Genomic DNA, 21,896 nt, shown 5'->3' with positions numbered 1-21,896 from the left:
GTTGACAGATAAACGTCTTAACCATTCCTTCTATCAGCATCTGCGATCAGGTTACTTCAATAAAAGCAAATGGCAAGTTTTTTTTCCCTCTCCCATGTACAACTGTAAATTTACAACTGGACACCAAATAGGAACATAAAAGTTGGTTACGAAAAGTTCCACTTACCTATCCAGTCCTATTTCAGTTTTATATGAGCCTCACAAACAAATACCAGAAAGAGGATTGTGGAAATCTTTATTTCTATTACCATTTTCCCACCACGACCATCATTTTAATACAAGAAACTGGAATACATAAGATGGTGCTTAACTAATATAAAAAATAAAACACAAGCCCGACGCCAATGTTAAATCTTTCCAAAGTTAAAATTCCTGGCTAATATTTCGTTTCATTCGTTAACGGATTTTTGTAATTCATTTATTAAACAAATACAGTAACGAGGTATATGTTGTTAGATTTTCCGAAGTAGTTTTAACAAGCTGCTAATCTTTGTCGTGTTAATTGTTGATGGTTGAAGAAAAGACTTCTGGACAACACACTTTTTCTTCTTCCAACAATGTCCAACGGTTGTTGCCGACCTTTATTGACATTACGTGTATAACCATTTAGTTTATATACCCCGCCAGGGAGGCAGCTATACTCCGTTTTCGGGGGTATGCATGTTGGGTATGTTATTGTTTCCATAACCCACCGAACGACACACGAACTGTATCTCAGTGAAAAGAACGATACAGGACTGGGGTGATGCCACTTACTTCACTGATACAAGCGGCCTCTTCAGAGATACGGAAACTATGGCTGCCAGTTGTCATCGGGCTCAAAGTCACAAAGATGCGGATTTTATCAAACACACGCTGCATTTTCCTTCAGACGCACCAATGGACACACCTCCACAAATTTCAGAACCACCGGAAACCTACACTGCTTTCGCTGGATGCACTCACTGAACGTCACTGTTACGTTCTGCTGATAAACAGAGAAGGCCTACCCCAATTAGAATTGAGTTCGCAGTTAGACGATTGTGATTCCCGAAGTTCACATTTTGCACGTGCCTTTCTTGTGCAAACGTATGCGGTGACAGACTTAATGTTGCTGCCTACCTGCAGTGAATTCGGCTGTGAAAGGGGGCACGCACTTCACTTGACGAGCTGTCGGGAAAATAAGGAAAGCCAGCTTCTGCCCACAGGCAAAAACTTCTTGCCATTGAACGTGGAGCCGCCCCAAGCTGTACGTAAAAACAAGAGAGAGAGAGAGAGAGAGAGAGAGAGAGACAGAGACAGAGAGAGCGAAAGAGAGAGTGAAAGAGAGAGATACAGAGAAAGAGTGCACCTACATGCGTGACACCAATATCTAAAGTCCAAAACGCTATTCATTCTGACGGACTGGCCATGTTCACCCGACGCAATCTCACCGTCCCTTCTCGTCCACATCTCACCGTTCAGTACGGTGCGCTCCACCGTGGCGTCCCTCGAGTTCTGTCCCTTGGTCCAGATGATGAGGATGATGGCCACGTAGCACGTGGAGATGATGACGGCCGGCAGGAAGAACGTCACCACGGCAACCAGAGCCATGAACAGCTGTCACACACACACACACACGCACACAATTATATTCTTTTACGTGCGAAAGTGCATGGTACACACGAGACTAATGTTTATCGTCTCATCCGAGACTATCATCCAGACCACCACACAAGGTCTAGTAGATGGGGGAGGGGGGGAAAGGGCTGAAAAATAAATAAAAATAAAGAAACACAGAAAAAAATGGATGAGAGGCTATGCGATGACAAAAACAATCCACAACCAAATGAGCGGCTGCATCGTGAATTTTTAACATGTACACTATAGCTGTTGTGTGAGAGCTTTTAAGTTTATCGGGGGGAACAAACCTCAACCAGCAGCTAGCTTCCTCGAAACCACCTCACCTCCTTTACCTCCCTCGCCCCTTGCTCCCCCACCCCCGCCCCCTCCACCCTCCCTTAGTCCCACCCATCCAACTGCCTTACCCTCGCCATCACCACCGATCTCACCATCCCTATTATCATGTTGATCAAGTTTTCAATGTAATTACTTTACCTCTGCACGTACGTAATATGGGAAGGATCCGTTCCAACCTCCGCCACACACATATGTGCCCAGGCGTACGCGCGCGTGCACTCACACACATCATGTGCAAATACATTCTCTCTCTCTCTTTCACACACACACACACACGCGCGTGCGCGCGCACACACACACATATGCACACAGACAAACACACACAGACACGCAGACACAGGCACACACACACACGTAAGACAGACAGTAAAAAGAATAGACGGGGAGCGAATGATGTAGCGGGGCGCCTGTTTGCGCAACGCTGTAAGCCTGTGCCTACTCCATTATCCGAACAAGCCTGCGCCTGCTCCATTATCTTTAACACATGGCTTTTTTTCTTTCTTTCTTTTTTCTTTTTTTCAACCTTCTTTCGTGTTCTCCACTCTCTTTCTTGGCCAGTCCATTTCCCCGGCCCGTTTCATCAACAAAATGCACGGTTGGATTTATCTTTCTTTCTTCCCGTGTCTATCTTTCTCTCTTTCTTTCTTCTTCCCCACCTTCCGTCCTTTCTTTCTTTGCTTTCCCTGATCGGAGTGGGTGTATGGGTGGGTAAATGGTGGACAGTGGTGGACAGGCAGACAGACAGACAGACACACACATACGCACAAACACACACAGGTATATCATATATATATATATATATACACATGCATGTATATATATGTGTGTATATATGTATATATGTATATATATATACACATATATATGTATATACATGTATATATATTCATACACATATACATATACATGTACATATGCATACCTACATACATATATACACTACAGTACACACACACACACACACACACACACACACACATTATATATATGTATATATCCATATATGTATATCTATATATTTAGATAGATATATGTACATCAAACAACCATATATTCCTCTCTATCTTTATATATATATATATATGGGGAGAGAGAGAGATCAACGCTCTCTCCTGAGTAAAGTTTGTTTTCTATATAAGAAAGAAGAAGAGAAAGATAACGAATCATGGACACAAGTTGTACAGAAGTTGGCAACGTACACGATTTTCTGGTGCATGTCCCAGAGAATATTACATTTTTTACATTTACCAAACGTGTTTTCTTTACGAAATTGTGAATCATGCAAACAGTTTTTGGTAATCCAATCCTCTGATAAAAGTCATTGCGAAGGCGGTATGTGAGCGAAAGGAAGGATTCTGTTACAGAAAATAGACAAGAAAATACGCATTGATATGGTTTTACATTACCTCTTGGCTTTTAACATTGGTTTACATTGCTAAGCAAATAGATTATCAGAGAAAGAGAGAAAAGGGAAGGAGAGAGAGAGAGAGAGAGAGAGAGAGAGAGAGAGAGAGAGAGAGAGAGAGAGAGAGTTTCATTTTCTCAAGGAGGCGTCACTGCGTCTGGACAAATTCATATTCCGAACAGCACATCTGCTTGGCAGAGGCCTGAACAGCAGCATAACCCAACGTGCTTGTCAGGCCTTGAGTGCAGGCTTATATGTTTGTGTACCTATCAGTGTGGATTTATTTTTACATAATTTTTCCAGAGGACAACACTCTCATTGTCGTGGGTTCTTTTTCAGTGCGCCAAGTGCATACTGCACACAGGACCTCGGTTTATCGTCTCATCCGAAAGACTAGACGTTCAGTTTGATTTTCCAGTCAAACTTTGGAGAAAGGACGGGAGCGGGATTCGAACCCACACCCTCACGGACTCTCTCTATTTGGCAGCTGAGTGTCAAGGCAGAAAGTGACAAAGACCGAGACAGAGAGAGACGGTAAAAAGCAAAGAATCTATTTTTCAAACAACCATCCTTCTGCAAGCAACACGGCAAACGTTACAACGAATGAATTAACTGAGCAAACGGAAACAACGAAATCTAATCCTGACACATTTCAACCATCAAAACCACTTCCATTTCCCATTCCGATGAAGGAACGGGGCGGCCACGAGGAGTCAGTCAAAAAGACTTGACTTTGGAGATACATACATGTAACGCCCAACTTTGACATCTCTCAACTTGGTCACATTTATTCTCAATCAACATGCTTGAGAAGTTCACGTTCAACAATTTTTTCTCCCGCCTTTTCAACTTAATGACTCTTAACCGGATTCTGTCAAAGCTTTTAAGCTCGTGTCTCGTGAATACGACTTTGACAGGATGATGGTGACAGAACCTGCTGAGAAAGCGGCGGATTCTAAGTTGCACGAGATATAGCGATTTTGTCTTCCTTCCGCTATCGTCCCCACCCTCCTCTTCCCCAAAGACACGTTGAGACGAGCTCCTGGGTTCGCTCTTTCTTTCTTTATTCTGTTCGGCTACTTTTTTTTTCCCTTTCTTGTTTTTCTTTCAGTTGAACTGGTGAAACGATCGATCATGTTCTAATGTAAGGCATGTTTTTTCCATCCGTTCAAGAAAAGCAAGAAAGATTGATAGAGAAAGAGAGAGAGGGGGGGAGAGAGAAAAAGAGAGGGGGGAGAGAGAAAGAAAGACAGAGAGAGAGAGAGAGGGAGGGAGGTGAGAGAGAGAAAGAGAGAGAGAGAGAGAGAGAGAGAGAGAGAGAGGGGGGGCACACATTTATATGATCATAATTCACAGAATACAAACCCACTAATCAGGAAAGCGCCGAAATGGGTATACTCTTTCCGGTATACAATTTTTCCGTCTTCGATGTAAGAGTAAAAGGGAAGAAATGTGGATATGTGTATATGTGTCCATGTGTGTATGTGTTTGTGTTAGTGTATGTGAATGTACTTGTGTGTGTGTGTGTGTGTGTGTGTGTGTGTGTGTGTGTGTGTGTGCGTGCGCGAGCGTGCGTATGTGTGTGCGCGTGCATGTGTGTATGTGTGTGTGTGTGTGTGTGTGTGTGTGTGTGTGTGTGTGAGAGAGAGAGAGAGAGAGTGTGTGTGTGTGTGTCTGCCTGTCTGTCTGTCTATGTCTGAGTTCCTACGTTTTTTGTGCGTCTCTATGCGCGCGTGCGTATGTATACGAACGCACACGCATGCGAGCATGAGTGTCTCCTTGTGCGCATACATTCCATTCCTGCTTACAATACGGGTGATAGAAGTGCCCAAATTTCCTTCAGCTAACGAGATTTTTTATCTTGTTCTCTGCAGTTCTGGACTGACTTTGGTACCAGTAAAGAGCGGCCTGAAGACCCGAAGTATCAGTGTTCAGGGACTTCAAACAGCACTGAAGGGATCGATATGAGACTGGAGCTCAAAGAACCTGATAGTGATAGTGAGGAGGACATAATGGTCTGGAATGACTAATTTCTACCCATCTGAACCTCTGAGTTCTGCGATTGAAGACTCTCTCTCTCTCTCGCTCTCTCTGACATACACACACACACGCACGCACGCACACACAGTCTTTCCAAAGACCTGTGTTTCCCTCCCCATCCACAGCTACCCCCACCCCCCTGCCTCTCTTTCCCTATTCGACTAATCTGTCGAGAAAGTATCAAATCTTTTGACAATGACTCCTGTGACTCCCGCCCCCCCTCCCCTCCCCCTCATCCCGGCGGCAGAACATGGCTCTTCCAACCTTATTATCTAGCCGATGGAATCCTTCTGCAAATGCACCTTCATCCCCCATCTCTTCGTCTGGAACTGGGACATGTCTATATTAACAGCTCACTGTCCCTCTTTCCCTTGACTGAAGCAATTCCGTGTGCGCATGTCGGTGGCTGTGGGTCTACCACTGTTCCAGTTTCTCCAGTCAGCTTGACTAGAAGAAGGAAATCACAAATGTACAGCCTCCCCCCCCCCTCGATCCTCCCCCCTCTCTCTCTTATTTATAAAGTTATGGCGTGGCAAATAAGCAGCTTTGGCTTAAACTAGTTTTAAAGCAACGTAGACTTTTCAATTACTTTTCTGAATGAACTTTATCTGACTTGATTGATACTTTCAGACAAGATATACTCTGATAAGCACCACGAAAAAGTATACGCACTGGAATCATGCATCAGAAGTTTTTAATGCGGATGTGGTGCATGCAGCGTATCAGCCCGCACACTTTGACACTACCTTGAAACTGTAACTGCACTGGAATATAACGGTGACTGATAAAAAACAAACTGTCTTTCTCCGTTCGGATATATTCAGTGTGAATCATGGACGGTCTACAAACGCCACGCCAAAAAGCTGAACCACTGCCACACCACCAGCCTCAGAAAACTTCTCGGCATAAAGTGGCAAGAGAAGATCCCTGACACAGATGTGCTCACTCGTGCAAACTTGCCCAGCATCTACACCATCTTGATGCAGGCCCAGCTGCGCTGGGCAGGCCATGTAGTTCGCATGCCAGACCACCGGCTCCCCAAGAAACTGCTGTACGGCGAACTCCAACATGGCAAGCGCTCCCATGGAGGCCAAAAGAAGCGCTTCAAAGACACTCTGAAAGCTTCTCTGAAGGCCTTCAACATCAGCCACGACACATGGGAGCTGAATGCAATGGACAGACCAAAGTGGCGTTCAGATGTCCACAAAGGCGCCAAATCCTGTGAGGCCAACAGAATCGCTGCAGCAGAGCAACGCAGACAGGCCAGGAAAAGCAGTGCCAGCAAGTCCCCGACAGCTGCAACCATCCCCTGTCCACACTGCGTCAGAACCTTCCGGGCGCGGATTGGCCTGACCAGTCATCTGCGCACCCCCAGAGCCCAACCGACCCACCCCCAGGATGACTAGATGGTCCTCGTCGATCCCGACGGACGAACCACACATATTCAGTGTGCAAAATGTCGACACTGTACATACTAATAACTAACATTCAGCCCTGGTACATGAACCTCGGCACTGTTTTCTCCTGTGTCATGCAACATGCACTGTGACCACGTTCACTTCCTCGCCTACTGCAGTGGCGTTGCTGTCTCGGTGCTTCAGTTGTCAGATATTAATCACCCTCTGCTGGCTTCCTCCAGTCAGAAACCTTGCCGACAACGGCGTTACTGGACGACTGCTGTTACGTAATCACCACAATCGATGATCGGAATGAGAAGAAAAAAAATCCGGCCGATAACTGACGACTGCATGCTTGATCATAACATCTCCTGGTAATTATAGACATGGTTTCGTTGTTGGAGAAAAAAAGAAAAAGAAAGAAAGAAAGAGGTCAAGGCTTTGATTAAGCTTTTTAGAGAGAACTCGTGAAAAGTTTTGGGTATTACACAAGGAAAGTCAATACTTTCTGGATGACACAGAGAGAGAGAGAGAGAGAGAGAGAGAGAGAGAGAGAGAGAGAGAAAGGGGGGGGGGGAGAGGTGGGGGGAGAGAGTCACGTGTAAAATGTCTACATTGCCAGTCGACGAAGCCGCCTTCATGGGGATGATCTTCCCCAGCAGAAAACAGACGGGAAAGAAGGCTGATGGAAGGACAGGAGGGGGCGTGGGGTGAGGATGGAGGTGCGGATGGGCGGGAGACAGTTGGGGTGGGGGGATGAGGGGGTGGGATGGGGGTGGGGGGCAAATAATGAAACAAAAGCATGTGTGCATGTTCACATGTTCTTGTTGTTCTTGTTGCTTATTGACCAGCCAGCCGCACAGGGCCATATCAGGACTGTCAAACCATACAAATGCTATACAACCGCGTCAACACAAAACTGTAACGTCTACAAAAAAATCAACAATACCAAGACAAACCCACAAAACACAGTTTATAACACAGTATCCCAACCATTTAGCTCCTTGTGGCAAATAAGACTAGGCCATGCTGAGGACGCCAGTCATTCCGCTTAATTTATCATCCCCAGGTTACAAAAAATCGTAAAAAAGGAAGAATAATACTTCAAAGCCAGACAAAAAACACACAAAAAAGGCTATATAGGCAAATAACACTGCTGAATGGGCAGCTAGTGCCCATCCCAGTGTTTACATCTCACTACTTAATCGCAAAAAGCAAAACAGCACAGACAGCTGAAAAGAGAGAAAAGTGTCAAGGCTTGCTCGAGAAAACGAAAGGGGAATGGACTGGGAAGGCAGAAAATGGAGACAACAGTGAAGAAAGAAAAAAGGCAGAAACAAAGAGAGCAACAGAAAAATGGAATTTTCTGGCACAGAATTTCCAGAAAGCGGGGATGCTATTTATACTGAAAAAAAACCCGGCATCCCCACGGGGAATATCATGCGCACACACACACACACACACACACACACACACACACACACACACACACACACACACACACACACACCACGCACACACACACACACACACACACGCACACACACACACACGCACACACACGCACACACACACACACACACACACACACACACACACACACACACACACACACACACACACACACACACACACACACACAGAGTCTTCTCGAACAAAGACTTGCACGACCTCCACCGCAAAATCCGCACCACACCAAAGCATTTCACGATACTCTTCTTCTCTTTCCTTGTCGCCAGAACGGAGAACTGCTCTTCCAGATTCGTTGCTAAATGGCTATTCTCTGACTGTGGGTAGGCCTGCACGATTATTGTAGAAAGTTTCCGTCACGCAGAATCGAAAGTTAGAACTTGCTGAAATATATCAGAGGTCTCTCACACAACTTCTTCATCCTGTCCAGTCAAAAACTCCACCACCACCCCTATCACTTTTGGCAAGCAGGAAAGTGGTGAGAGAGACCACCAAAAAGGAACTCGTAAGCAAGTTGGAACTTTCGATACTGAAAGGAAACTTTGTAGTACACGCTCTTTCAAACTTTCGTCGCTGATGGAATTCTCCCCTCCGAAATGGAACATGTCCTTCCTGCACCCCAGCAGACTCCAACAACCCCCTGTGGCTGGCAAGGCAGGATGTTGACAGGAAACTGCTCCAGTTGTCCTGGTCTAGTTCTGTGGAAGAATGACTACAGGAAAGTTGAGAGATCGTTGTGTTTCTCTGTAACACGTCTGTCAGTGCATGCACATGTCTGCCTGTTCGTCGCTCCACCTGTTTCTCTTTATCTCTCTCTCTTCTTCTCTTTCTAATTCTCAATTATTCTGTCTGTCTCTGTCTATTCATTACACACACACACACACACACACACACACACACACACACACACACACACACACACGCGCGCGCGCGCGCGCGCCCCCGGGCGCGCGCACATACACACGCATACACTCGTGCACAACTCGCAAGCGAGCACATGATGGGAGAGAGAGAGAGAGAGAGAGAGAGAGAGAGAGAGAGAGAGAGAGAGAGAGAGAGACAGACAGACAGACAGACAGAGACGAAACACAGAATGACAGAAGCACAGAGACTGACAGACATTTCGCATGCTTACGGCTATTCCTCATTAATCTACCACCCTCCTGACCGTAAAATAATTCCTTCCCTCCACCTCTTTTTCACCCCAAGAGCAAGGGAAAATCAGCATTGGCAGCACGATTTGATTCCTGCAAATTTTATGCATACATTGTCTTTTATCCTCTAATTCACTGTGTGTTTCGAAACCATGTGCACCAGTTTACCTAACTCACACTTTTCAACAATAAGCGTGTATATAGAGTCATTCTCCCTGATGGAATGTGCAGACGCTTTCAAAATCACTAATCAGCATCATCATATCATCATCCATTCTTCTTCTTCTTCTCCTCCTCCCCCCCCCCTTAACTTCCTGAAGAGTAAGGTCTTCAGGGCGCCACACGGAAGAACCTTTCACCTTTGGCCTTTGACCTTTCACGTCTGTCGGTCCGGGGTCTCGCAAATGGTTTCCCTACCGTTTCTGCAATATCATCAGTCCATCGCATCTGCATATCAAACAACTTCAAATGGACTTTATAAAGGCTTTTCTATGCTCAACCTACCACATCCCCCACCCCACCCCTCTCTCTTTCTCCTTGCCTTGTGCGCGCGCACCAGCAACTAACTCTCTCAGCAAAATCTTTTTACACTATTTGCATTCCGGCAGTAAGCGAAATGCACCGAAGTCCACCGGAACCAATGCGTAACGTGAAAGATAGATGACCATAAGGTTCAAAGAGTAAGATCTCCATCTGAAATTCGAAATTTCTGGGAGGGGAAGGCATTCTAGGGGAGTGTTGCCATCTTCGGAAGCCCAGTTTACCGACCTGGCATATGTTAATGTGGGAGAACCAGTTGCTTTACTGGAGCGAGTCTGTGGGTTTCGGGTAAGTTGGTATTTGTTGTTGTTGTTGAAAAAACAACAACTTTCTTTTGTCACCCTCCCCTATTCTTTCTGTCAAATATTAATGTTACTGTATTTAGAGACAGACAGACAGACAGACAGACAGACAGACAGACAGACAGACACACACACACACACACACACACACAGATATATATATATATATATATATATATATATATATATATATATATATACACACACACATCACAACTTCTGAGTTCATTTGACAATTTAGAGCAAACTCAATATTTACCATTAAGCGACTCTTGGGTTGTTTTTTGTGGCCTCAGTTGCATACAAATCCGTGAAGCACATGCTTTCTGTTTTTTGTCTGTTTCTCAAGTTCTTATATTCCTTTATCCTTTCTTTTATTCCTTCTCTCTTTCTTGAGTGCTCAATACAAGGCTTTCTCTATTGGCCGAGAAAAAACAAAAGACAGAACACACACACACACACACACACACACACACACACACACACACACACACACACACACACACACACACACACACACACACACACACACACACACACACACACACACACACACACACACACACACACACACACATCCAAGAGATAAAACACACAAAACTCGGGACCGACCCACAGACTCCCCGCACACACACACGCACTCGCACGGACGCGGGCTTTTCTGTGTCTGAATGTTATCGTTACGGTGGACAATTTATGCATCCTTTGATGTTTAACGTGCGTTTTAAATGTCACCATTACCACCCCTCCTTCCCACGCCCCCCCGCCACCCCAACCCGCCTCATTCAGTTGATCAGAACGTATACGGTGTTAATGAAGCCATCATCTGTGGTTTCTGTTCGTGATCACAGAGAGAGTCCTGTGTCCTGTCCTGTGCCATTTCTCTCTGGCCCTGTCGGATTATTACGGCGCCTGTTTTATGATAATGACAGCTGGTAGTCCCTCTGTCGTTTCTGTGTGTCATCCTGTCTGACTGTCTGTCTGCCTGCCTGTCCCTTCTGTGTCCGTAACGTTGCCTGTTGTTTCTGTGTCGATGTGTCTGACTCTTCCCCCCCCCCTTCTGTCGCCACTCTCCCCATTTCTGTGTCTGCGCGTCTGAGTGTGTCTGCGTGTTTGTGTGTGTGTTCCTTCTGAACTCTACATTTCTCCCAGCAGAACAAAAGTATTCTTATTATTATCATTACTATTATCATCGTTGCTGTTGTTGTCATTATCCTTGTTATCATTGTTGATGTTAGTATCCTCCTCCTCATGATGATTTCGGAAATGAGAAAGGAGATGTAGACGTCTCCATGAGGTATACATGGGTAACCCCATCGGCTGTGCAGAACGTACATTGTGGTAATAAGCCATTCATCTGTGGCTTCTGTGCGCCATTAGAGGACAGTCCAGTGTCCTTTCTCTCTGGCCCTGTCTCTTCAGCCTGTTTTACGATGATTACAGCTCTCTCTCTCTTCTGTGTGTGTGTGTGGGGGGGGGGGGGGGGGAGGGGTGCGTGCGTGCGCGCGCGTGTGTGTGTATGTATGTGCGTGCGTGCGTGCGTGTGTGTCCGCATGTGTGTATGTGCACGAGAAGGAGAAAGAGAGGGAGGGATATATATATATATATATATATATTAGATAGATAGATAGATGGAGGGAGAGAGAGAGAGAGAGAGAGAGAGAGAGAGAGAGAGAGAGAGAGAGAGAGAGAGAGAGAGAGAGAGAGAGAGAGAAGAGGGGACGGATGAAAGACTTATGAAGTCACGTACAAAAACGTTGCAGCGTCTTTCTTCGATTGTGTTGTCCAGACTGGTCAGCTGTTCTCTGACGCCGTCATTTCCCTTGTGTAATTAGAAACACGCCACGACTCACCCCCTCCTCCCTACCCTACCCCGGCGCCCCTGCCCCGCCCACTCCCATGGCTCGCTACAGAGAACCCAAAGTTCACTATTGACGTGAATCGGCCTCTGGCACCAACGGTAGAGCGGTTGTCCGGTGGTAACGCGTCCGCCTGGGAAGCGAGAGAATCTGAGGGTGTGGGATCGAATCCCACACTTATAAGAATTTTGTCCCTTTCCACTTAAGTGGTGGTCTTGAGAATAGTCATTCGAATGAGACGTAAAAACCGAGGTCCCCGTGTGTAGCATGCACTTAGCGCGCGTAAAAGAACGCACGGCAACAAAAGAGTTTTTTTTTTCCTGGCAGAATTCTGTAAGAAAGTGAAACAAACATACTTGCAGACAGAAAAAAAAGAAGAAAAATGATGGCGCTGCACGTGGACGACGCGCTCTCCCTGAGGAGAACAGCCTGAATTTCACACAGATAAATTTGTTGTGACAAAAAAGTGGAAGAAAAAGGTAAATAAAGTGATTCAATAATGGACGGGGCTGGTTAAAAGGGCGTTGAACTGGGCGGAAGAGAATATTTTCATATTTCGATGCTTTGATTTTTTTTTTTTTTGTGTGTGTGCATACAGTACAACATGTATAACATAAGAACAAAAAAAGAAAAACGTAGCACATACATAGCACATATAGTGAAACTCATGTCATTATTACAAATATTAAAGTAATGGATTGAAACGTCAGCACCTCCTTTCAGACAAAGATCACCGCATGATAGTGAAAACGACGATACATCTATAAATCAGTCTCAATGTCTGACTTCCATGTCCATGTTTCTGCCACAGCTTCACATCTGTTGAACACATTGAACTTTGTTTTCCAGGTGACTTTCCTCGTTTTTTTGTTTGTTTATTTCTGTGAGTAGCACATAGTCGTTATATTCTGACTGTAAATGGCTAATGTACTGAACCACGAAACAGCCATTAACTCACAGCAATTATCAATGATTTCTGTGTCTTCTTTTCTTAGACGGGAACAGGCCAACATCGCACTCCTCCTTTTTTCGACTTTTTCTTCTTCAAACTACGGCATAATTTTTTTTTGGAAAAACTATCGACCAGTTTCTAATCTTCCATTCATGTCTAAACTCCTTAAAAAACCTGTTCTGAAGCAGCTCAACAACCACCCTTGTTTCAACAATCTCATCCACCCATTTCAGTCTGCCTATCGCGCTGACCACAGCACGGAAACACTCTCCTTCACATCCTGAATAATGTACTGCTAGCGTCCGACTCAGGAAAAATGTCCCTTTTCATCCTTCTCGACTTGTCTGCCGCCTTTGACGCGATAGACCATTCAATCCTTCTTTTCCGCCTTCATTTTACATTTGAATTCAACGGCACTGTTCTAAACTGGTTCAAGTCTTATCTCACTGATTGATTCCAGTCTGTCATTGTTGATCATTTCCAATCTGAGCCCTGTTCTAAACTGGTTCAAGTCTTATCTCACTGATTGATTCCAGTCTGTCATTGTTGATCATTTCCAATCTGAGCCCTGTTCTAAACTGGTTTAAGTCTTATCTCACTGATCGATTCCAGTCTGTCATTGTTGATCATTTCCAATCTGAACCCGTTTAAATCGAACATGGAGTCCCACAGGAATCTGTTTTAGGCCCAGTGCTCTTCACACTGTACACTACTCCTCTCGCTGAAATTATCAACCGCCATAATGTCAGTCATCATTCTTATGCTGATGACACTCAACTCCAGAAGAGTGATACCCCTGAATAATTGTCGTCGCTCTTGCAAGAAACATCCAACTGGTTCCTAGACATACAAAACTGGATGAGACGATAAACCGAGGTCCCGTGTGCAGCATGCACCTAGCGCACGTAAAAGAACCCACGGCAACAAAAGGGTTGTTCCTGGCAAAATTCTGTAGAAAAATCCACTTCGATAGGAAAGAAAAGAAAGAAAGAAAAGACTGATGTCAAAAACAAGAAGTAGGCTCATTCGTTCAATCACTTAATATACACATTGACAAGTACTATTTCACTTATAATACAAACAAACAAACAAAAACCAACAAAAAATCAATTTAAAAAATCGTATCAATTGACAAAACATTAATAAAAAGAGCTATGTATAGCAGAAACCAAGGATTTAAGTTCTAACAGTATTCTTTTGTTGTTTTTTTTCAGAAAATAACAGGTGGAATATAATGGAGTTTGGACGGATTCTATAATACCTAGATAAACATTTTTGTCTGATGGTTTCAAAAAATGGGCACACAAACAAATTGTGAAACTCATCAGCAATGTCGTTTGCAATGTCTCTCTGTCCAGTTCAGTCAGGACCCTCGGCGTTGTCCTTGACAACACACTGTCCATGCAAAAAATTATCAGTCAGACATGTCAATCCTGCTACTGTCAATAGCGGTGCACCAGTTCCGTCCACAAATATCTGTGTACTGACGCAACATCTAGACTTTTCGTTGTCTCATTCTCTCTCGCCTTGAATACTATAACTCTCTATTGTCTGGTTTGCCTGCTTCATCCATTCAGTCCCTTCAGCGCATACAAAACTCTACAGCTCGACTCGTCCTCAGAAAGAAAAGATCTGAGCACATCACTCCTCTTTTGCGACATCTCGACTGGCTCCCTGTCTCACACAGAATAAAGTACAAGATCAGCATTGTGTGTTATAAATGTATTCACAAATCTGCCCCTTCCTATCTCTGTGGCTGCCTTCACCTCAACACTCCATTTCGCTCTCTACAATCGACTTCGGATCCACTCTGTTTACGCATATCCAGATTCAAACACTCGACTGTTGGCCGCCGTTCTTTCTCTGTCTCTGGACTTGTAATTGGAATACACTTCCGCTTTCTCTTCGTCAGATCTCCACACTCAGCTCTTTCAAGTCTGGCCAAAATAGCCTCCCTTCCCTGCCTCTTCCTGGTCTTCAGTTTCTCCAGTTTTAGAGTTATGCATGCGTTTGATTTGTGCGAAAGCGCTTGGATTTGTCCCTGCACAAGATTCAGCGCTATATAAATATAATAATTATTATAATCAGCAACCTTAAGTGAAACTTTGAAGGACACATATATGAATATGCCCCCAGTCCAGCATCATATTTTCACCCTATTTTACGTTCTCAAGGCCTGATCAGCGCGTTGGGTTTACGCGAAGACCAGGCATCTGCTACTTTATCTTAGAAATATATATATATATATTTTTTACAGTAGATGTGATGTAGCGCATATGGATATATTCCTCACGCTTTAACACCTCCTTGAAACTGAAAACTAAGTGAAAAAAAATTCTAGTGCCATTTATTTAACTTCTACCTTTTTGCGTGGCATTGCACGATGAGGCCACAGCTTTAACCATGAGCCCATTTCGAATGATCCAACCATTTGTTGTTTGCAAAACAATGAAAAAGAACAACAGACAGCATTTCCTTTGAGGGAGCACGCTGTTAACTTTCAAGCCCACCTGCCCAGCGAAGAACATCAACTGTCAGCACGAGTTTATGAGTTATAGTGGGATGTGGTGGGGATTGGGTGGTGGTGGAAGTTGTGTCAGAAGCTGGGTGGTGGTGGGTACCTGGGGTGATTGTGTGTGTGTGTGTGTGTGGGAGGGGTGGGGGGTGGGGGGGGTGGGGTCGTCTATAATCTCATGAACTTCCCGTGATATTTCTAGTGTTCAAAATAGACGGCTCTTTTTTCATCGGAATTATCAGTATTCCTATTTTAGTATTCTATTTGTTTCAGCCTTGAAATAAAACATGATTATATACACAAAAACATGATATGATAATCATGTTTCCTGTTGTTTTAGAAAATAATATGTCATAGTAAATAATATTTCTTTTATTTCCGATTAAAAAAAAAATCTAAATATAAGCAGACAATTTCTAACAGGATATCGATAATTTCAAAAGTTAGAAACTTTCGATGTTATTCATATTCCATATGAAACAAATAATTATATCTCACAGCGGCCCACAAAAAACAGGCATGCCCCTACTCTTTACTTTCTCTCTCTTTTCCTGTGTGTGTGTGTGTGTGTGTGTGTGTGTGTGTGTGTGTGTGTGTGTGTGTGTGTGTGTGTGTGTGCGTGCGTGTGTGTGTGTGTGTGTGCGTGCGTGCGTGTGTGTGCGTGTGTGCGTGCGTGCGTGTGTGTGTGTGTGTGTGCGTGCGGGTGTGTGTGTGTGTGTGTGTGTGTGTGTGTGTGTGTGTGTGTGTGTGTGAGTGAAAGAGAGAGAGAGAGAGAGAGAGAGAGAGATGTGTGTGTGCGTGTATGTGTGTGCGTGTGCGCGCGCGTGTGTGTATGTGTGTGTGTGTGTGTGTGTGTGTGTGTGTGTGTGCGCGCGCGCGTGAGACAAAGAGAGAGACAGAATGAGAGATAATTGTGTGAGTGGTGAGTGTGCGTGTGCGTGCGTAAGAGAGAGGGAGACAGAGAAAGAGAGTATGTGTCTATCTCTCTCTCTCTATATATATATATCTGTTTGTATGTGTGTGTGTGTGTGTGTGTGTGTGTGTGTGTGTGTGTGTGTGTGTGTGTGCAGGTCGCAATATATTCTTTATACTGAAGAAAATAATCCATTCATTTATTTAAAAAAAAATCTGTCTCATGTTGTCTTTTCTGCGTACTACAGTTGCAAACGTAACTGCTGTTTCATTCAGTCTTATTTGAGCTATCTCGAGCCAAAGAGAATGTAAGTCCAAGTCTCCCTCTCTCTCTCTCTCTCTCTGTGTGTGTGTGTGTGTGTGTGTGTGTGTGTGTGTGTGTTGTGTGTGTGTGCGTGTATGCGCGCGTCTATGTGCGTGCGTGCATGAGTGTATGCGCGCGCGCGCGCCTGCGTGTCTGTGTGTACGTGTCTGCATATTTGTTTGTTTGTTTGTGTGTGTGTGTGTGACAGAGAGAGAGAGGGAGAGAGAGAGAGGGAGACAGAGACAGAAGCACTGAGACAGAAGAACAGAGAGACAAGCAGACAGATAGATAGACAGACAGTCAGTCAGAGAGACAGGACTGGGGATAGACACGGGCGGTATGTAGACCATACGACAAATCCCATATTTTGAATATTAAAAAAAAAAATTCTTATGTAATTTTATGCATGAACCTTCATTGCATGAACGAAAAACAACAACAACAACCACCAACAAATAAACAAACAAACAAAAAAAACCCTCAGAACTTGTTGCCAATTCCCCCACGCCCCCACTAATATTATTTTTGTCACTTTTGAATTTCGACCAAAAAAAATCCATTGTTTTAGTTGAGTTATTGATTGTGAGCTTTACGAACCAAAATTTACCGGGAGACAAACATGTCAGCAATTCAAAGTGAATTGCCCCCCTCCCTTCCCCCGCCCCCGTCATCCAGTGTATCGGGTTTATTCAAATGAAAGCCCTGCGTCACTTCGCTAAACCTCCAGACGATTGCATGGATTATGAGGGTGGGAGAAGTCATGGAGGAATAGGAGAACGAGGAGGAAAAGAAAGCGGAGGAAGGTTAGGGGGAGGAATAAAAGGAGGAGGAGGAGACAAAAAACAAAAACAAAAATAAATAAATAGATAAAAAAACCACAAAAAACAAGGTAGGGAAGAATTCTCAGAGAACAGCCGATCCTACACACAAGATATGCCACCACCACCACCACCAACAACAACGATAATCAAACGTCCGAAACGAACATGTCAAACTACATGACCTTAATAAATATCGAAAGAAAAACAAGACACGTAACAGAAAAAAAACAGTAACAAAGAAATAAAGAAAGGAAATCAGACACAGTCATAATTGCTCGAACTTTTGATCTTTCCGTTAGGTCTTCACAAAATTATTAAAAAAAAAAAAAAGCAAGGGAACTTCAACGTTATAAAACAAAATAATGATTAAATAAAACTCTCTCTGTCTCTGTCTCTCTCTCTTTCTCCCCTCCCCATCTCTCTCCTCTCTCTGTCTCTCCCATTTCTTGAACTAAAAACACACCATTCATGAAAAGCGGTCAATTATGAAATTCTGACACAGAAAAAAAAGTCTGTCATCGTAAGGGTATTTAGAGAGAAGCACGGTGAATGCATGGGTAAGACAGGAAACGACAAAGGGAAGAAACGCCAGGAACACAGACTAAAAGGGTAGACACAAACAGAATGGTAACAACAACAGCAAAAATAACACCACCATCAGTCAGGGAAAATACAGCACGGAGATTTCAGGAAGTTGAGGAAGCTAGTTATACATGAAAAAAAAGCATCCCCATGGAGTGAAGAGCTTGAGGAAAAGGAAGAGGAGGAAGAGAAGGAGAAGGAGGACGAGGAGGAGAAGAAGAAGAAGAAGAAGTACAACAACTACTACAACTACTGCTGCTGCTACAACTACTGCTACTACTACTACGAACGACGACGACAACAACAACAGCAACAGAAAAAAACAAGATAAACAAGAAAAACAAGAAACGAACAAACAAACAAACAAGAACAAGAAAAAGAAGAAAAATAATTTTGAGAAGAAGAAGAATAGACACAATCAATGGTAAAAAAAAAAAAAAATTGACAGCAGAAAAACAGGGAGACTCTAGCACGGAGTCTTCAGGAAGTTGAGGAAGCTAGTTAGATATACCTGAAAGAAACTCGGCATAACATCCCCACAGAGGCAAGAAAGAAACAAGCGGCAGCAGCAGCAGCAGCAGCAACAACAAGAGAAGAAGAAGAAGAAGAAGAAGAAGAAGAAGAAGAAGAAGAAGAAAAAGAAGAAACATAACAGCAAAAACAAAGTTGACGACTAGACGTAACTGATTATGCGACACAAAACTAAAATAAATTAGTAAAAACAAAACAAAACATGCGAAAGAAACAATTGAATTAGAAATGGAATCCCCACAGAGGCAAGAAGAAAGAAGAAGAAGAAGAAGAAGAAGAAGAAGAAGAAGAAGAAGAAGAAGAAGAACAACAACAACAACAACAACAACAACAAACACAACAGAAATAACAGCAGCAATAACAAAGATGACGACAAAATATAACTGATTATACGACACAATACACACACAACCCCCCCCCCCCAACAAAACAAAACAAAGCATGCGAGAAAAAAAGGACAATTTAAAAAAAGAAAAACCCAACAAAGAAAAACAACTTCTTCCTTTTTTTTTTTTTTTTTTTTTTTTAGAAGAGCAAAGATAGTCGAGGAGAAAAACAGAAACAAAACAAAATCACAAACAAGATGACAAAACAAAAACAAAAAAAAAACAAAAACACCAAACCCCTTAAACAAAACGTAACCAACGAAGATCTATCTTTTTTCTCAATGGGTTTGTTTCTGGCTGGAGAAAGATGTGCAGAAGAAACGGAGGTAGAAAAAACTTTGCCCGCTCGCTACGTCAACATTTTGCCTGACAACAGCTGATGGGTCACGGAGACTGGGGATATAGAAAGGAAGAAAAGAAAAGAAGAAAAAAAAGAAAGAGAAAAGATAAGATACTGAAAAAAAAGAGATAGAAAAAGAAAAGAAGGAAGGAAAAGCGGTCCATTATGGAATTCAGAGAGAGAACAAATATCATTAAACGTGTGTTTAGAAAAGAAAGACGAACGCACAGGTAATAATAAAAGGGAAGAAACCACAGGAAGAAAAGACAACTAGGGTGATGTAAGGAGAAAACATAAACAAAAAATCAAAATAAAAAACAGACACACACACGCAAAAAAAACCAAACAAACAAATAATAATAATAATAATAATAATGGTATTTATATAGCGCTGAATCTTGTGCAGAGACAAATCTAAGCGCTTTCGCACCAGTCATTCTCACGCACGCATAACCCTAAAACTGGAGAAACTGAAAACAAGGAAGAGGCAGGGAAGGGAGGCTATTTTGGGAAGAGGTGGGTTTTAAGGCCAGACTTGAAAGAGCTGAGAAACAAACGACAACAACAAAAAAAACAACAACAAAAAACAAACAAACAACAAACAAAAAAACAAAAAAAACCCAAACAAAAGAAAACAAAAAAACCCCAACAACAACAACAAAAAAACAACAACCAAAAAACACCCAGTGGACTCCATCTTGAAGGCTTTAGAAAGTTGAGAAAACTAGTTATACCTGAGAAAAAACCTCGGCATAGAATCCTCACGGAGGCAAGAATAAGAAGTGGAAGAAGAAGAAATGGAAAAAAGAAGTAAAGCCACAATAACATCAGCGATGACAACAAAATACAGCTGATTGTACAGCATGTGTGTGTGTGTGTGTGTGTGTGTGTGTGTGTGTATTTATCTTTTTTTGTCACAACAGATTTCTCCGTGTGAAATTCGGGCTGCTCTCCCCAAGGAGAACGCGTCGCTACACTGAGAGCGCCACCCATTTTTTTTGTATTTTTCTTGCGTGCAGTTTTATTTGTTTTTGCTATCAAGGGGGTTTTTCTACAGCATTTTGCCAGGAACAACCCTTTTGTTGCCGTGGGTTCTTTTACGTGCGCTACGTGCATGCCGCACACGGGACCTCGGTTTATCGTCTCATCCGAATGACTAGCGTCCAGACCATCCACTCAAGGTCTAGTGGGGGAGGAGAGAATATCGGCGGCTGAGCCGTGATCCGAACCAGCGCGCTCAGATTCTCTTGCTTCCTAGTCGGACGCGTAACCGCTAGGCCATCACTCCACGTTATATGTTTATGTATATATGTATGTATGTATGTATATCTGAAAAACAAACAAACAAAAGACCAACAACAAAAAAGAAAAAGAAAGAAAACAACACACCATCCAACAAACAACAACAAAAAAAACCCCATGAAAACAAGACAATGAAAAAAGCTGAATTTGAACACCCCCCCCCTCCCCCAACATCCCTCCCTCCCCCCCGTACCCCCCCTCCCCCTCCCCCCCAAAAAAACAGCAACAACAACAAAAACAAAAACAAAAAAAAACCCAGCTCAGAAGAAGAAAGACTGACAACAGTTAAAAACAAAATCCCAAAGACGACGACGAATCAAAACAAAACGATATAAAACAAAAAACATCTGCCCCTCCCAAAACCCCCCCAGATCACCACAACTGAAGACATTTCCCTCTTCTCAAGGGCGTCATCTGAAAAGAAGGAAAAGGAGGTGGACAAACTTTGCTCACGCGCAACGTCAACACTTTCCCTGGCAGCAGATGATGGATCACGGAAGCCGGGGGATTACAACATCGCGCACAGAAGCGGCCACACAGAGAGAGACAGCGCAACATCACTGTCCTCGGGAATATTGGAATGATCGAGATGGGTGAGGGGGGTGAGAAGACGGGGAGTAGAGGGGGGTGATGTTGAACAGAGGGACGGTGGAGGAGGGGGGGGGGAGTGGAGGAGGTGATGTTAAACAGAGGGATGGGTGAGGAGGGTGTGGGGGGATGGGGGAAGGGGGTGATGTTGAACAGAGGGATGGGGGAAGGTGGGTGTGGGTGGGGAAGGGGGTGATGTTGAACAGAGGGATGGGGGGGGAGGGGGAGTGGAGGGGTGTGTGATGTTGAACAGAGGGATGGGGGAGGAGAGGGAGTGGAGGGGGTGATGTTGAACAGAGGGATGGGGGAGGAGAGGGAGTGGAGGGGGTGATGTTGAACAGAGAGATGGGGGAGGAGAGGGAGGAGGGGGAGTGGAGGGGGTGATGTTGAACAGAGGGATGGGGGAGGAGAGGGAGGAGGAGGAGTGGAGGGGGTGATGTTGAACAGAGGGATGGGGGAGGAGAGGGAGTGAAGGGGGTGATGTTGAACAGAGAGATGGGGGAGGAGGAGGAGTGGAGGGGGTGATGTTGAACAGAGGGATGGGGGAGGAGAGGGAGT

The 21,896-nt window shown here is 44.0% G+C and overlaps 1 protein-coding gene across 2 annotated transcripts in view; it reads right to left on the bottom strand.

Annotated features, from left to right (window-relative positions):
* LOC143292770 (neuropeptide S receptor-like) overlaps positions 1 to 21,896 on the bottom strand; it is a 178,848-nt gene that overhangs the window by 9,628 nt on the left and 147,324 nt on the right. For both annotated transcript variants that reach the window (XM_076603335.1, XM_076603343.1), the window contains exon 6: positions 1,437 to 1,578. In XM_076603335.1, coding sequence (XP_076459450.1) covers positions 1,437 to 1,578 — 142 coding nt within the window. The remainder of the gene's footprint in view (positions 1 to 1,436; positions 1,579 to 21,896) is intronic.

The sequence above is a fragment of the Babylonia areolata genome, chromosome 1 (genome assembly GCF_041734735.1).
Source record: "Babylonia areolata isolate BAREFJ2019XMU chromosome 1, ASM4173473v1, whole genome shotgun sequence".
NCBI classification, from domain to species: Eukaryota; Metazoa; Mollusca; class Gastropoda; order Neogastropoda; family Buccinidae; genus Babylonia; species Babylonia areolata.
The sequence above is the reverse complement of the archived record's forward strand: the minus strand, read 5'-3'. Positions and strand labels throughout refer to the sequence as shown.